We start from the raw sequence: 17,072 nt of genomic DNA on the forward strand, positions 1-17,072 counted from the left end.
GCCCGCTGTGCGCGCGCTGGCCCGGCAGCATGGCGGCGGCGGCGGGCGCCCCTCCGCCGGGTCCGCCGCAACCTCCTCCGCCGCCGCCGCCCGAAGAGTCGTCCGACAGCGAACCCGAGGCGGAGCCCGGCTCCCCGCAGAAACTCATCCGCAAGGTGTCCACGTCGGGCCAGATCCGTCAGAAGGTGAGCCCGCGGCGGCGGCGGCCCGGGCGCGCGCCCCTCACGCCGCGGCAGCCCCGTGAGGCCCGCGGCCGGGCCCGAGAGCCGCCCAGGCCCGGCCCAGCCCGGCCCGGGGTCCCGCCGGGCGCCGCTGTCCGGGCGGAGCGCGCCCCACGGGGTAACGGGCCGGGCGCCCCGCCCCGCGCCGGGGCTGAGCGCGCCCTCCCGGCGAGGCGGCGGCGGGGACCCCGGGCCGGGGGCGCAGGTGGGCGCCGCGCGGGGCCGGGCGAGTGGGGCGGGGCGCCGGGGCCAGGGGCGCCAGCCGCAGTGGGCCGCGAGGAAGCCCCGCGCCGCGAGGACCCGGAGGAAACTGAGGCCTAGAGGCGGGGGGCGAGCGCCCCAGAGATGGGGGCTGCTGGCTGCGCCCCGCAAGCGTACGCTCCCCGAGCCCCGCGTTTCTGAGGACTGGCCAGGTCATTTCCCGCCGGGTGCTCTGTGGACTCACCTGTGGTCCCCCGGGAAATTCAACAGGACCCGGGTGTGACTTGACTCGCTTGTGTCTTCGTGCCCTAGGGGAAGGGATGCGCGTTCTGTGACCAGCTCACCCTCCCTCGGGAAAGCCGGGAGAGGGGGGCTTTCCCTGGCGGCGCACCCGCTGGGCACCTAACTCGGTGGAGAACTCCAGACGCCAAATACTCGCTTGCAGAAAGACGCATTTCCTTTCTGCGGGAGGAAAGTTGCGCCCTTTGTTTTCCCATTGCGGTTCCCGTTGAAAACTGCTTATGGTTTTTGCTACAGGTGAGCCCTGTCTGTTAGAACACGGCTGCCTGAGGCAGGTGGCTGGACAGGTGGCTGAGGGCATGCCGGGTCTGTGGGCAGCCCCGGCGGATCCAGCTGGCACAGACTCTCACCCTGCTGCAGTGCGCTTTTCCTCCGGGGCCAGTTAGGTTCAGCTGGTACTTTCACCGTGGGAGCCATTTCTTGCTTTACCTTTTGTCAGCCTTTGATACTTGTGGTGGGGTAGTCTTTGGGCTTAGCATGTTACAAACAGGTTTATTGTATAGTGTTCCAGGTATTCGGCAAATAGGTGATTGAACCCCTCCTTTGTTCCAGATATAGCAGTAATGGCAATTAATTGTAAGGTAGCAATTCTTCAGTGCTTACCAGGCAAGGTGCCAGGCATTTTTCTTGGGTTAACTTTACAGCACTCTATGTGGGTTAACTCACGTAGTACTAGGGAGAACCCATTGAGTTGGGTGTTACCTATCATCCCCATCCGATGGCATTGGCCCAGGGTGTCACAGGTAATAAATGTGGATCTGGATCGGAACCATGGTCAGGATCCCAAGATGGACAGTAGGAGTCTGGATCCTACCGTGTAGAAGATGGAAACTGTGCACGTGGCAGTATGACATAGTAAGTCCTGTGGAAGCTCAGGGGACAGAGAATGCAGCTACCATGATCTTGAGAGAAAAAGTTTGCCAAGCTAATTGGGGAAGGAAGCGCTTTCCACATAGTTGACAGATACTGACACACATTGTAGCTGAAGGTGTAGGCACAGCTGGGAATGGTCAGAAGGTGAGTGGGTCAACTTGAGGGGGGTTAAGAAAAGGCTGGAAAGGTAGATTGGGCTGGATTTTAAAGGGCCAACCCTGGAGTTGGGTTTTTGGCCTTGGGCAAGAGGGAGCCACTGAGGGTTATTCAGAGCATGGGAGTGACCAGTCAGATGTGCTTTTAGGAAGATCTCCAAGTAGCCCTAAATGGTACTGATAAGAGTTGCTCTCCCCTGTTGTTTGGTCCTGGAGCATGGTATGTGCCCAGTGTGGGGTAGATCATATGATTTACAAGTGTGATTAAGATTAGATCTCTCAGAGATTCCAGTGTTTGTCCAGAATTCTGTTCTTTAGGAGGCATTCCCCGCCCCCCCCCCCCCCCCCATTCCCCAACACAATAGTTGCTGTACCTACCAGCTGTTGTGGTTGAGGAGGAGTGATGGGTAGAGTGTTAAAAATACACCCTGACGACTTGAGTTGCTGAATACAGTCACATCTGCTGTACAAATAGCTTCAGGCTAATTTTTCTTTCGGGTTGTTAGAGATTGCCTGAATGTGGGAAGTGTGAGGTTTTCTGTGTGCACTAGCTATCCGCCCCCCCTCCCCGCCCCGTTTTTTAAGCAGATAAGCCATTCAGAAAATTGCACTGGGATTATGTGGTGCATAAGAGAGAGATCCAAAATGGTATGGGGTATCGTTCTAGGTCTAGACGGGAAAGCTGAAACCACTTCATTTAAAGCAGAGGGAATTCAATGTAGGGGGGTGGTCTCCCAGGCGGTGAAGGACTGGGGATGCAAACAGTGGGCAGTGAAGCAACCCTGAGATGAGGCAACAAACAGGAAACCATTGTCACCCCTAAGCTGGAGGACAGGGGAGGGCATGGCATTTCAGACTCCCCAGGAGCAACTCCCACCTGCCAGAGGCTGAACTGCCCTAGGTCATCTGGCCCTGGAGCCTTTGGAGGGCGCTGCTGCAGCTGCTGTCTAACCCCACCCGCCTCTTGCTTGGGAACCCCAGCGCGTTCGGGATCAGCCCCCCTGCAATTCGGTGCAGAGCAGAAGGTCAAGGAATGGAACTGAGGACAAGCTGGCCCAGGACCAGAGCTGTATGTATTTCAAGTTTTTGAAATAGCAGTCCAGTGCTTCTCAGATTTTAATGTGCAGGCACATCCCTGGGGATCTTGTTAAAATGCAGATTCTGGTCGATTAGGTCTAGGGTGGGGCCTGAGAGTCATTTCTAGTCAACTCTCAGGCGATGCTGTAGCTGCTTCAGCCCGGGTCATGATCTCACGGTTTGTGGGTTCAAGCCCCGCGTCGGGCTCTGTGCTGACAGCTCAGAGCCTGGAGCCTGCTTCAGATTCTGTGTCTCCCTCTCTCTCTGCCCCTTCCCTCCTCATGCTTTGTCTCTCTCTGTCTCTCAAAAATAAATAAACGTTGAAAAAAAATTAAAAAAAAAGAGAAGCCTTACCAAAACTCCAAGTCAGTCTTCAGTTAATGAAGTTCTTTTAAAACTTTTCCCCGAGTCTTTAGCATACTGAAAACTTGATGAGGGGAGATTTGAGATGGTCATTTATTTAGCATTTCATGCATGTCTAATATTTTTAAAAGTTCCAACTGTCCCTAGCAAACACATCACTTCGTTTGTATTTCCTAACTAGTGCACAATAACGACTCCATAGGACCACATAGTTAAGAGTGGGAAAAAGAAAATGGAAGAAATAACACTGGTAAATTAATTCACCAGCTCATTATAGGTTCTTTTGAAATTTGAGTAAAGAACAGTGTGATTCTGTGAAGTATATCAGTTAAGACTGAGTTTAATCTATTTCTAGGTTTTAAAAACGTTAACATTTCGGCTTTGTGCATGAAAGTGCTTACATCCCTGATTTCAAATTTAAACAAAGCGTTTTTCCCATTGTGAAATGAAAACTAGTAGAAATTAGGCAAAACGTAAAAGACTTAAAAACATAGCTTTATAAAGATATGATTCACATACCATACAGTTTACTCACTTAAACTGTATACAGCTCAGTGGTTTTTAGTATATGCGTGTTGTGTAACCATTACCACAGTCAATTTTAGAACGTTTCTATCACCCCCAAAAGAAACACCATAACCTTTAGCATCTGTTCCTTATTCCTTCTCAACTCTGTCAACCTTAGCTGCTAATCTCCTTTCTGTCGTAAGGATTTGCCGATTCTGGACATTTCACATCCATAGAAGCATGCAGTATGTGCCTTTTGCGTCTGGCTTCTTTCGCTTAGCGTAAGTGTCCAAAACTCGTCTATGTTAGAGCGTGTGCATTTGGGTTATTTCCACTTTTTGGCTAATCTGAATGAGGCTGCTGTGAACATTTATGTACATGTTTCTTTGTGGACGAATGTTTCATTTCTCTTGGGTATCTACTTACCACTACATTTGCTGGGTCACAAGGTAACTCTGTGCTTAACCTTTGAGAAATTGCCAGACTGTTTTCCAAAGTGGCCGTGCCATTTTACATTCCCACCAGCAGTGTGTGAGGGTTCCGTTTTCTCCAGGTCCTCAGTTATTACGTCTTTTGACTGTAGCCATCCTAGCGGGTATATGGTGGTATGAAAGGTTTTTCAAGCTCATGTGTGAGCCTAAACTTTAAGAGCCTAAACTTTGGTGTCAAGTGAAGTTGATTCACACCTGGCTCTCCCACTTATGAGACACGTGATCACAGGTTTCCAAACCTCCTCTCCTAAGATTTGGTTTCCGGATCTGAAACAGGGAAGATACCAGTAAATGTGAGATGTGTGTTCTTGAGCCTCAGTTTCCATATCTGCAAAATTGCAAAATAGAAACGATAATAGTAGTTCTCAGAACCCTAAAACAGAGGTGATGATGATAAGTCATAGAAGTAAATGGGACAGTCTGTGTCCACTTAGCTAGCTAGCATAGTGCCTGGTGTATCGTCAGCATTCAGTAAATGGTTTCTTTTAGGATTATTTCTGCCTTTTTGGTCATTCTCCCCAAACCCCTCCTCCCTCAGCTCAAGCTGGGTGATTCTTCGTCTCCAGCGGCCAGGAGAGCAAGTAAGAGTGAATCTGGCAGACAATTAGCTATGCAGATCTTTCTTAAAAAATTAATTTATGGAATCCTAGTGGGAATATCATAGCTAGTCATTATTTTTCTTGTTTCACAGATTCATTTTTAACTCAGCAAATATTGTTAAGTGTGCTAGGCACTTGGGGTGCCTTACCGAACAACAACAAAAAACATTCCTGGAGCTAATAGTCTGAAGACAGGACAGACGTGGGTAAGATAATCGCACAGTTAGTGTGGCATTATGACACTGATGAGCGTTAAGCAGGTGACAGCCAGAGTGCTTTGGGAGGAGACAATAGGGCGATTTGACCTGATACGGGAGGGTGGTGGTAGGGAGAGATGAGTGGGAAAAAAGTGACTTCTGCTTCTGGTGATGGTGGGCCAGGTAACTGAGCAGCTGTCTGCAGCTTCTGCTAACAGGAGGCAGCTGATGAGACAGTGCAGTAGCACAGGGCTGCGAACCAGGGAGGATGAAGGTCTGTGGAAGTGAGCTGGCATTTGGGGCTGCCTGCTTTGTCCCCTGAGTTCAGTAATGGGGTCTGTAGTGGGAAGAGCGTCCCCTTAAAATTCACGTTCACTTGGAACAGGAGTGATAGGAGTGTCTTTTGTTATTCATAATGAGCCCCTTTTGGCTTTACCTGAACTTACGCTAACGAGGTGCCTCAGGGTGGGGCTGAAGTCATCCAAGATAGCTTCAGGATGGGAGCTGGTCACTAGAAAGACCAAACAAGTGATTCAAGATGTGAACTTTCAGCCTTACTCCCAACTTCTAGGAGCAGAGGGGGTTCGGAGATTGAGTTATAACAACTCTTTAACAAGGGGATTCGAGGAGTTGCTGGGCTGGTGAACATACTAGTGTGTGTGCGTGGGTGTGGGTGTGGGGCAGGGGCGGGGGCTGGCATGCCCAGAGAGGGCATGGGAGCTCTGCTCCTCCCCACTCCCATACTTACCCTGCACATCTCTTCCATGTGGTGTCTCTTTCCAGGTGTTCGTAGGAATGTGGAGCAAGGGGAAACTGACCTGCCGTTGGTGGGAATATTAAGTTGGTGACACCATGTTAGAAGACATTTTGTCAGTGTCTCTTAAAGTCTCTTAAAGAAATGTGTATCCTGTATTTCAGCAATTCCACTTGTAGGTGTGTGTATCTAATAGCTTATACAAGCTAATGTACTTCAAGAGGCACCACGTACAAGAATATTACTAGTGTAGTTTTGGTAGTAGCTCAAAAGTGGAAAGAAGCCAAATGTCAGTCAACAGTAGAATGGATGAATAAATCATGGTATGTTCTTTCAAGAGAATACTATGCATCAATGAAAATGAACTGCTACCTGCTGAGTTAAGGATTAATTACAGCATTAATGTAGTCTGGCCAAAAAAGCCAGACATTAAAGAATGTTATGTGTGATTCCATTTAGATCAAATTCAGAATGGATAGGATACTAAGGTGTTTAGTCTTGCCTGCCTGTGTCTTTAAGTTTGCATGCAAAGAAATGATTACCAGAGAAGTTTGCACAGTGGGAAGATATGGGTAGTGATTGGATGGCCCATGAGAGAGGGAGCTTCTGGAGTGCTGGTAGTGTTCTATTTCTTTCTTTTCTTTTTTTTAATGTTTATTTTTGAGAGAGACAGAAGGTGAGTGGGGGAGGAGCAGAGAGAAAGGGAGACACAGAATCTGAAATGGGCTGCAGGCTCTGAGCTGTCAGCACAGAGGCTGACATGGGGCTCGAACTCATGGACTGTGAGATCATGACCTGAGCCACAGTTGGAGGCTTAACCGACTGAGCCACCCAGGTGCCCCAGCGTCTGACTCTTGATCTCAGCTCAGGTCTTGAGCTCAGGGTCCTGAGTTCAGGCCCCCTTTTGGGCTCCATGCTGGGCGTGAAGCCTACTTTAAAAAAAAGACAGGGGCACCTGGCTGGCTCAGTCGTTAAACATCTGACTTTGGCTCAGGTCGTTATTTCATGGTTAGTAAGGTCCAGCCCCACCCGGTGTGAGCTTGCGCCCCATGAGCCCTTCTTCCGGTGAGCCCTGCTTCTGTCTCTCCCCTCCTCCCTCTGCCCCTCCTGAGATTCTCTCTCTGTGCCTCGCCCACTTGTGCTCTCTCTCTCAAAACAAAAACAAAAACAAAAAAACGGGTGCCTGGGTGGCTCAGTCGGCTAAAAGTTGGCATCTGACTCTTGGTTTTGACTCAGGTCATGGTCTCACAGTTTGTGAGTTCGAGCCCTATACTGGGTTCTGTGCTGATGGTGCAAAGCCTGCTTGAGATTCTCTCTTTCTCTCTCTGCCTCTCCTCCCCCCTCAAAAGTAAATAAATGAACATTAAAAAAAAAGATTTAGGGGCCCCTGGGTGGCTCAGTTGGTTAAGTGTCTGACTCTTGATTTTGGCTCAGGTCATGATCTCACAGTTCATGGGTTCGAGCCCCGTGTTGGGCTTTGTGCTGACAGTGCAGAGCCTGCTTGGGATTCTCTTTCTCTGCCCCTCCCCTGCTTGCTCTCTCTCAAAAATAAATAAATAAACATTTAAAAAAATAAATAAAAGATTTCAGGAAGGAGCAAGACATAATCTGATCTATGTTGAAAAGGTTGCTCTGGCTGTGTTGTCGTTGGCCGAGTGAGTGCTGGTAGCCTGGGCCGAGGTTGTGGTGGTGGTAATAGGGAGACTTAGTTGGATTTGACATTGTGAGAACTTGGTGATGGTTTGGTGTGGGTGTTGGGGAAGAGGAGGCTTGTGGGATAACTGGAGTTCTTCTCTGACATAAGGAGGTCTGCTTGAGGACTGGTGGGGACCAGCTTTGGGATTTTGCCCTCACTGTGCCCTGCTGCAGTGGTACCCTGGATTCTTTATTCTCAACTATCCCAACTTTACAGCAGAGGGATGTAGGCTCAGAGCAGTTAAGTGGCTTGCCAGTGTGCCACCCAAGCCTTGTAGATTCCATACCACACCTCTTCCTCCTGGGTCCTACCCAGCCCCTTGACAGTGGGGGTGGTTCCTGGAGGCTGAGAGAGGGAACAGTGGCACAGTGGGAGGGCCCACTTAGCTCTGGCCACTGGCTTTCAGAGGTGGGGGGGAGCAGGAGAACCAATCTGAGAAGGAAGTGAGAAGCTGGTGAGGAAGAAGATGGAAGGGAGGGGAGGGGAAGAAGGTAAATTCCTGAATTCAGCACCCAGAGGTCCATCTGCACTATCATTATTGTTACTTTTGTATTTTCCTTCCAGACTGTGTTTCTGGGTGTGTTTAATTGAGTTGGAATGAACGTATATGTAAGTTTCCGCTTTCATGTTACAGGCATTTCTTGTGTTATTAAAGTCTCTTTATTCTTGGGGCACCTGGGTGGCTCAGTCGGTTAAGCGTCAGACTCTTGACTTAGCTCAGGTCATGATGTTGTGGTTCATGAGTTTTGAGCCGCAAGTCGGACTCTGTGCTGACAACTCAAAGCTTGCTTGGGATTCTCTCTCTCTGTCCCTCCTCCACTTGCTCTCTTTGTCTCTCAAAAACAAATAAACATTAAAAAAATAAAATCTCTTTATTCTTATCCCTTGTAATGGTTGTACCATATATTCTATGAAGATAGAAGAGAGACAGAGCCTGACTTGGGGCTCAGACTCATGAACTGTGAGATCATGACTTGAGCTGAAATCAAGAGTTGGATGCTTAACCAACTGAACCACCCAGGCGCCCCACATGCATTGTGTTTGGTTGTTGTACCTCTTCAGACTCTCAGCTTAGAACAGCTCCCCATAGCCACCTTCTCCCTCTCCTCCCCATTATGACACTGACTCTGTGAAGAGACCAGGGAAGCGGTCTTGTTAAATCTGTGTCTGGATTTGTCTGATTGTTTCCTTGTGGTTTCTTTGATCCTTTTATTTGCTGTAAACTGGAAGTGAGAGGTTTGAAGACTCGAATACGTTCAGGTTGATGTTTTGGGCAGATCTCCTAAATCTGGGATTCTCAGTGTCCTGTTAGGCTGTCCCCTCTGCTGTGTCATCATTTGCTTTATGTGGAGATGCTAGATCTTCCTGCTGAAAATGTAGATTTCCCTCTTGGCAGTTAGGAGGTAACCTGTGCGGTGCTTCCTGGGCACCGTGCAAATACCCTTTTCTTTAACAATCTGCTCGGCCGCTTTCTTGAGCATTTATACATAATACTTGCCTGAATCAGCTACATTAAGAGTTTGCAAAATGGAGAGTTCCCCACCCCGCCGCCCCGCCTGCCCCTTTCTGTCATTTCTTCCATGTGTATCTGTTGGTATTCTGTAAAATTTACCCACTTCAACTGGGGAAGGACTACAGTTTCTCCTGAAAAAAAAAAAAAGGTTGCTAGATTCTAATTGCTAGATTCTGTTTAATTACCAATTTTCAAAGTAAGGATTCGGTAGAAGAGTCATTCCCAACAGAAGGCGGATGTTTTCTTTTCTCTCTCTCTCTCTCCCTATGGATTCACTATTTTTGTTCCGTGTTTTACAGTCAGTCACAGTCATTCCTTTTGATGCTCAAATTGTCTGCATTTCCCCAGGAGAGCCCCTTCAAGCTGGCTCTTTGGCCTTTGAACACTTGCTTGCTGTGTTGCAATCTGTTGTTTCATCTTTGGGCCGGAGCCCCGAGGTGGGGTTGTGGGGCACCGCGTCCAGTCTGGGCTGAGGGAGGCTGCCCTCCTCCCTCCTGCGCCTGGAATTTCGGCACATCAGCCTGGCAGGTCTTTGCTTTTCTTTTTTGGGTTTGTACTTCAGATTTTTGCATCTCTGCTTATTTTGTGTTCTTTCGGATGGTTCTTATTGTAGGCTGATCTGTCCCTTTATCAATCTGTTGGAGAGCTTTCCCCTGTCTTTTCTTCTCTCCACTGTAGGCTGCAGCATTCTGTGTCTCAATTTTGTCTTGTTCATGACCAGTGACATTTTCTGCAGTGTACATTTTTCCCTTTAGCCCTTCACATGTGGGTTTTAATTCTGCTGGAGTGATTGTTTTTGCTTCCTTTTCTAATCATGGCCTGTATCGCAGCTTGTTGTACTTTAATTTCATCATGTTCTCATTCTGGTGCACCCTGTCCTTGAAAAAACTTTAATTTTTTAATAGAGTCAGTGTCTTCCTGTAATCTTACAACAAGAAGCGCATAGTTTCTAAAATGGTCTTCCGGTTTCTGTAATAAATTCATTTAGATTTATTCATGTGCATTATAGTGTAGCTTCAGCCTCTTACCTCCGCTTTTTTGTTTTGATTTATCAGTCCTAGAATGTGTTTGCCAGTCTACGGGTTTGAACTGCCATTAGCTGTGTGCTTGGGTGCCAGAGGGAATGTGAGTCCCGCCTGATATTGGCCACAGGTCCAGCGCTGTGCCTGCTGCTCTGGCCGGGCCATCCCTGCAGCCTCGGTCTGAGCAGTGAGGTGCCTTGGGTCACCTGTCACCCACTTCTGGCTGGCTCTGCTCTTCCTCATCTGAAGGTGATGGTGTCTGGGCAGTGGTGGTTTTCCTGAGCCGGCTTCTCTGGCCCCACCGTGGTGAGGTACACCCCATGCTCCAAGATGAGCAGTGCTTTGTCCCTTGCGCCGAGATGGAAGAGGGATACTCTGATTCTTTTTATTTACCGTTTGACCATTTTAAATGTATACAATTCAGTGGCATTAGGTACATTAGCAGTGTTGTGCAGCCAGCACCACTATTTAGTTCCAGAACTTTTTCCCCTCCAAGGAAACCCCTTCCCCATTGAGCAGTCACTCCCCATTCCCTCCTCTTCCCCAGCCACTCGTCCACTTTCTGTCTCCACGGGTTTGCCTGTTCTGGATATTTTGTATAAATGGAATCATATAACATGTGGCCTTTTGTGTCTGGCATCTTTCCATTAGCATAGTGTTTTCAAGGTTCATCCATGTTGTAGCATGTATCAGGACTTCGTTCCTTTTTATGGCCTAATAGTATGTCATTGTATGGGTATGCCACATTTTGTTTATCCATTCATATGTTGATGTATGTTTGAATCACTTCTGTTTGGCTGTTATGAATACAGCTGCTATGGACAAGTTATTGTTTGAATACCTGTTTTCAGTTCTTTTGAGTGTTTATCCAGGGAGTAGAATTGCTGGGTAATTCTGTGTTTACCTTATTGAAGAACATCTAAACTGTTCATCTTACATTTCCAACAACACAACAGCAATAGAGAAGGATTCCAGTTTCTCCACATTTGCCAGCACTTTTTTTTTTTTTTTTTTTTTAAATAATGGGGCCATCCTGATGCGTGCAAAGTGGTATCTCCTGGTATTGATTTGCATTTCCTTAGTGACTAACGATGTTGGGCATGTCTGTCTGTCTGTCTTTCTTTTTGTTGTTGAGTGTTTTTTCATGTGCTTCTTGGCCATTTGTATATCTTTGGAGAAATGTCTATTTCAGTCCTTTGCCCGTTTTTAAGTTGGGCTATCTTTCTGTTGAGTTGTAAATCTTTATATATTCTAAATATTGGACCCTTATCAAATCAGTGATTTGCAAATATTTTCTCCCCTTCTGTGGGTTCTCTTTTCACTGTCTTGATAGTGTCCTTTGAAGCACAAAAGGATTACAAATTTTGATGAAGTCCGCCTTATGCTTTCCGTCTCTTGTTTGTGCTTTTGGTGTCATATTTGAGAAATCCAGGGTCACGAAGATGTACTTTAGTGTTTTCTTCTAAGAGTGTTTTATCTTTTTATTTAGTCTTTGATCCATTTTGAGTTAATTTTTGTATGTGGTGGAAGGAAAAGGTCCAGTTTCACCCTTTCCCATGCAGATATTCCAGCACTGTTTGTTGAAGAGGACCACTTTTTTCCATCTGGATTTGGCCTCTCAAGCTACGTACGCTGTAATACTTAAAATCGGCTATGAACTTCTCAGAATTGGTTGGTATTCTTGGACATTTTGGGTTGGTCTCAGTGGAGTTCATAGAGGGATGCGTGATAGAATCAGTCTTATGGATGGTTATGAGACATTTACGTATTTGAAGGGTTTGAAAGGAAATATCTGTATTTCTGACTTTTTATTATCCTAGAACTCTTCTATATTTCAAGTTTGGGAGTGCAGACTCATTCTTTATATGGTTTGGGAAAATTTGAAATACTCATCTCGTTAAGTCTAATTCCACTTGGTAGCCTTTGTATTTAAACTCTTTGATAAAGAGGGACTAGTACTCAGAAGCTGAGCGAAAAGGAAGTCAGAAATTGTTATCTCTTTTCTCTGTGTTTTCATTTAGTTTAAGAGGGCAAGTAAAAAACCCAGGTTTGTCAATACTGAGTTATGAGTCTAATTATCTAAGTGTATTTTTTTACTGTCGACTAGTCATAATTGTCTAAGTGTATTTTTATATCCAGCCAGTGTTGTGTATGAGCTGGAATTTTGCTGTTTATAGAAACCTGGTAGCTTCTTCACCCTCCAGCAGCACATGTGGTGCAACCATTTGGGGAAGCAATTGGTGACATGTTTGAAAAACTCCAAGAAAGTCCCTACTCTTGACTCAGTAATTTCCATGGTAGGATCCTGTCCCAAGGAGATAATCTTAAATATGAAAAAGCACAGAGGATGTTGTGTTTATTGCAGCATTAAACATAAAAATTGTAAGCCCAGAAGACACTCCAGTTTAACAACTCACTGAGTTAATGACCACGGCTGACAGCTGTTGTGTGCTGGCACCCCACACCATGCATAGGTGGTCTTACTTATCTTTGGGAGTGTGAGAAGGTTGCCATGAGGTGGCCAAGTACCCAGGCCACAGAACTGGGAAGTGGCAGAGCGAGTTGCTGCTCTTGTGCGTACAGCAGCCATTCAGGTGATTGAGGAAGGCAGTAATATGGACAGTACTTTGTGATGCTGGGGAAACAGAGAGGCATTGTGTACAGAAGGCCATTCAGCTTTGTGCAAAACACCGTGCATGGGAAGTAAGATGAAGAAAGTTTCCAAACTAATGCCATGGATTGTGCCCTGATACCAGGGGTGGTGCGATTTGGATTATTTCTATTTCTACTTTTCTGAATTTCCTAAAATGAGCATTATTTTATACTAAAGGAAACAGAAACAGGGCTGTCCTTCAATTGAGAATTCCTGACACGGATGGTGTAGGATGCTGTGTGCTGGTAGCAGAAGATGGAGAAGAGTCTGTCCTTAGTCTCTTCTCTGGAATGTCCTGAAACACAGCTGAAACAGTTCCAACTCTCAGGATCAAAACAGATGAAGTTTAAGGAGCCAGATAATACAGAAGGGCATGACTTGCAAAAACATAGGATTTAAACTCCAGAGTATCCTAATAAATGTGTACATTATATGCAGTATCTTAGTGATGTCCCCCTTTGTTTAAACTTACATTTTTTTTTTATTTTAGAGAGAGCACATGAGTGGGGGAGAGGTAGAGAGAGAGAGAGAGAGAGAGAGAGAGACAGAGAGAGAGAGAGAGAGAGAGAATGAGAGAGAATTTTAAGCAGGCTCCATGCTCAGTGTAGAACTTGATGGGGCTCAATCCCACAACTCAGGGATCATGACCTGAGCCAAAATCAGGAGTCAGATGCTTAACCGACTGAGCCACCCAGGCACCTCCCCTTTGTTTAAACTTTTAACTCCTGTGTTGAAAATAATGCTAAACTTACCTAAACAGAGAACTAAAGGTCTTGATATAAATAAGATTAAAAAAATTTAATTTTTAATTTTTTAATTTTTGTAAAGTTTACTTATTTATTTTGAGAGAGAAAGAAAGAGTGAGTCAGAGAGGAGCAGGGAAAGAGAATCCCAAGCAGGCTCTGCACTGTCAGCGCAGAGCCCGATGTGGGGTTTGGACTCATGAACTGTGAGATCCGAGCCGAAGTTGGATGCTTAAGACTGAACCACCCAAGCTTTTCTAAAAATTTTTTATTTTAGAGAGAGTGAGAGTAAGGTAGAAGGGCAGGGGGAGAGAAAGAGAGGGTCCCAAGCAGTCTCCATGCTCAATGCAGAGCCTGACATGGGGCTCAATCCCACGACCCTGGGATCACTACCCAAGCCAAAATCAAGAGTCAGATGTTCAACTGACTAAGCCACGCAGATGCCCCTAAATAAGATATCTTTTATTTATTTGTTTATTATATTTTTAAGAATATTTGAGAGAGCACGAGTGAGTGCACGTGTGCGTGCACATGTGTGTGCAGGGGAGGGGCAGGGAGAGAGGGAGACAGAGGATCCAAAGCGGGCTCTGTGCTGTCAGCACAGAGCCCAACGTAGGGTTCACACTCACAAACTGTGAGATTATGACCTGAGCCGAAGTCGGATGCACAACCGACTGAGCCACCCAGGCACCCCAAGATATGTTTTTAAAGAAGATATATTTTAGCCTGACATTGAAATTATTTCATGTATGAAATGCTGTCAGTTTCTTAGATTTGTTCCTAGTTATTTCAGTATCCTTAAACATTTGAAAAGATGAACCAGAAATAGGATACAGAGCAACAAACACAAAAACAGATCTGGTCACAATATATTTGGAAAAGCAGGTCATTAAATAATTTGTGTATTACATAACCCCACTTTTCTGTTTTATTCGTGCACTGAAAACACGAAGGATGTTATCGCGGGATGTCAGTGGCAGGTGTTAGCATGGCTGGGCTGAATGTTCTCAAGTGAAGAAAAAGCACTTCCCGTAAGCACGTCGACCGGGTTGGCTGCTTAACACGAGACTTTACTTCTACCTTATGTCTGAAAATGAGACAGAGGGGCTGTGGAACCCAGGGAAGGGGCATTTGAGTAGTGATGGTTATGACACTGCTTTATGTTTGTGTGGCGCTTTGCAGCGTGTGTGAGCCTTTCTCTCAGGGATTTCCTGCTCTGTGCAGCACCCCTGAGGTGGGATCGGCAGGTCAGGAACTGGGGTGTGGGGGGTGGCTGCCTTTAGCCCCGGTGGTAGCGGCTCCGGGCCTTGCATTCAAGCCTCTGGTGTGTTTCATTCACGTCTGAGTTTCCAAAGCACCCTGTCTGTACCTCTAATGGAAATTTCCAAACATACACAAAAGTAAGGAGAGGGGTTTTAATCAGTCACTGGGTGTAAACAGTCGTCAGTGTTGTGTCTTTCATATTTCGTCTGTCCCCACCCCCGAGCCCCACTTTCTTCTGAGTATTTAAAGCAAATTCCTCTCGTACTTTTTACTTTGTAAAAGTATCCCTCTCTCACTGCACAGTTTCCTTAAAGGTCAAGGGTCTTGTCTCTTTCATCATCATATTCCCAGCCGTACTCGCACTTAAGTGTTCAATAAATATTTGTTGAAACACAGAGTGCGTTCATTCCACAGGTCCGTGGGGAGACGGGTTTTCCTCTGGAGGCTCACAGAAGCCGGGCGAGTCTTTGGTGCCTCGACTGAACCACAGCGTGTGTGTATTTGGAAGTCGCTCCTGCTGTTGGTGGTTGGGGTTGCCCACGTGGTGTGCAGGGGGGTGGTTGTGCCTCGACATGCACGTTTGTCCACGCGCTCACCCCAAGAAGTGGGAGGAGCAGTTTATGGCTGTAGTTTTAGTCTTACTTGTAAAGGCAAACGAACAAAGAAAACCTTACCTCAGGCATGCTTTTTAATCTTTTCACTTGATATTGAAATGTGGAGAGCTGAAATCAGACAGACATGGGTTTGAACCCCATGTCTGTCCCTTCTCTGTGGACATAGGTCCTCTCTGGATGGACCTCAGTGTCTTCATAAGTGAGATGGGGTAGTAAGTGTTCAGTGCGGTGAGGATTGAATGAGGTTCTGATAATTAAGTTCCTGTCCTGGTATGGAGTAGGCCCTGCACAGATACCGACCCTGTCTTTCTCTTCTTGCCTGGTTTGTGGCAAATGGGAGTGGGTGCAGTGTCTCTCTTGGGCGGGTTGTGTAGACAAAGTGGGGTCATCTGTGGAAGCTCTTAGACGGGGGCCATGAGAGCTGTCCGGGGTGCTGCGTCCGGCGGCGGCTGCCCCTTCTGTGTCCTTATACAATCGTACCTTCCAGACGGCTGGCTCACTTCCTTCCCCGTCTTGTCTGCTCTGTCCCTCCCCCGCCCAGAGGTAACCACCTAACCATTTTTATTGTTTTATTATTTTGGTTAATTCTTCCACTGTTGTTTGAAAATTTAAAGATACTGTATGCACATACTTGCCTTTAAGTTTTATCTCTGCGCGCGCGCGTGTGCGCGCGCGCACACACACACACACACACACATACACACACACACAGATATCCTTTTTACACAAAGGTAGCATGCCCCCTATATGTTCTACACCTTTCTTTTTTTTTACTTCATAGAATCCATAGCTGTATACAACTCTCCCTCATTCCTTCTACAATTGTATAGTATTTTTTTTTTAGTGTACCATAGCTTATTCAAGGACTTGCGTTATTTTCAGTCTTTTGCCATGATATTTTGCAGCAAATAGCCCTGTACGAACTTCATTTTATGCTCTTTGCCATAGTATCTGTGGGCTAGGTTTCCTGGAGTGGGCGTGCAGGGTAAAAGGGTGGTGGTGTGGGTTTGCTAGGTTTTGGCAGGTCTCTGTGCTCAGGGCTCACCTCATGCCCAGTTGGATCAGCGGTGCTGAGAGTACTGGTTTCCCCATAGCCTCGCCCACAGTGCCTGTTTGTTTTTTCTGTCAGTCTGACGGTGAGAATGTATTTTAGTTTAGTTTTCTTTTTTTTTTTAATTTTATTTTAGAGAGAGAGAGTGAGGGGGGACAGGGGCAGAGAGAGAGAGAGAGAGAGAGAGAGAGAGAGAGAGAGAGAGAGAGAAACTCAGCACAGAGCCGGACTTGGGGCTTAATCCCATGACCCTGGGATCACGACCAGAGCCAAAATCAAGAGCCAGATGCTCAATTGACTGAGCCACCCAGGTGCCCCTAGTTTTCTTTCTTTCTTTCTTTTTTTTTAAAGGTAGATTGAGCAAATTTTAATGTGTTTTAAGGGCCATTTTTACTTATTTTATTAAAAAATTTTTTTAATGTTTATTTTTGAGAGAGAGAGAGTGTGAACGGGGGAGGGGCAGAGAGAGAGGGAGACACAGAATCCGAAGCAGGCTCCGGGCTCTGAGCTGTCAGCACAGAGACCTACATGGGGCTCGAACTCACAGACCGCGAGATCATGACCTGAGCCAAAGTCGACTGAGGCACCCGGGCACCCCTCTTTATTTATTTATTTATTTATTTATTTATTTATTTATTTATTCATTCATTCATTCATTCATTTATTTATTTATTTATTTATTTATCTATCTATTTATTTATGAATGAATGAAACGGCTGTTCATGTTTTTTTGCCCATTTTTCTATCAGATTGTTAGTTTATTCACAAATTTTAGAAAC

At 46.4% G+C, this 17,072-nt stretch overlaps 1 protein-coding gene across 1 annotated transcript in view; it reads left to right on the forward strand.

Moving 5' to 3' along the window:
• Window positions 1–17,072, forward strand: part of DGKD (diacylglycerol kinase delta) — a 110,405-nt gene continuing 93,333 nt past the window's right edge. The window contains exon 1 of the mRNA XM_043578205.1: window positions 1–185. Within this exon, the coding sequence (XP_043434140.1) occupies window positions 30–185 (156 nt within the window). The 5' untranslated portion in view covers window positions 1–29. The remainder of the gene's footprint in view (window positions 186–17,072) is intronic.

This window comes from Prionailurus bengalensis, chromosome C1 (genome assembly GCF_016509475.1).
Source record: "Prionailurus bengalensis isolate Pbe53 chromosome C1, Fcat_Pben_1.1_paternal_pri, whole genome shotgun sequence".
Lineage (NCBI taxonomy): Eukaryota > Metazoa > Chordata > Mammalia > Carnivora > Felidae > Prionailurus > Prionailurus bengalensis.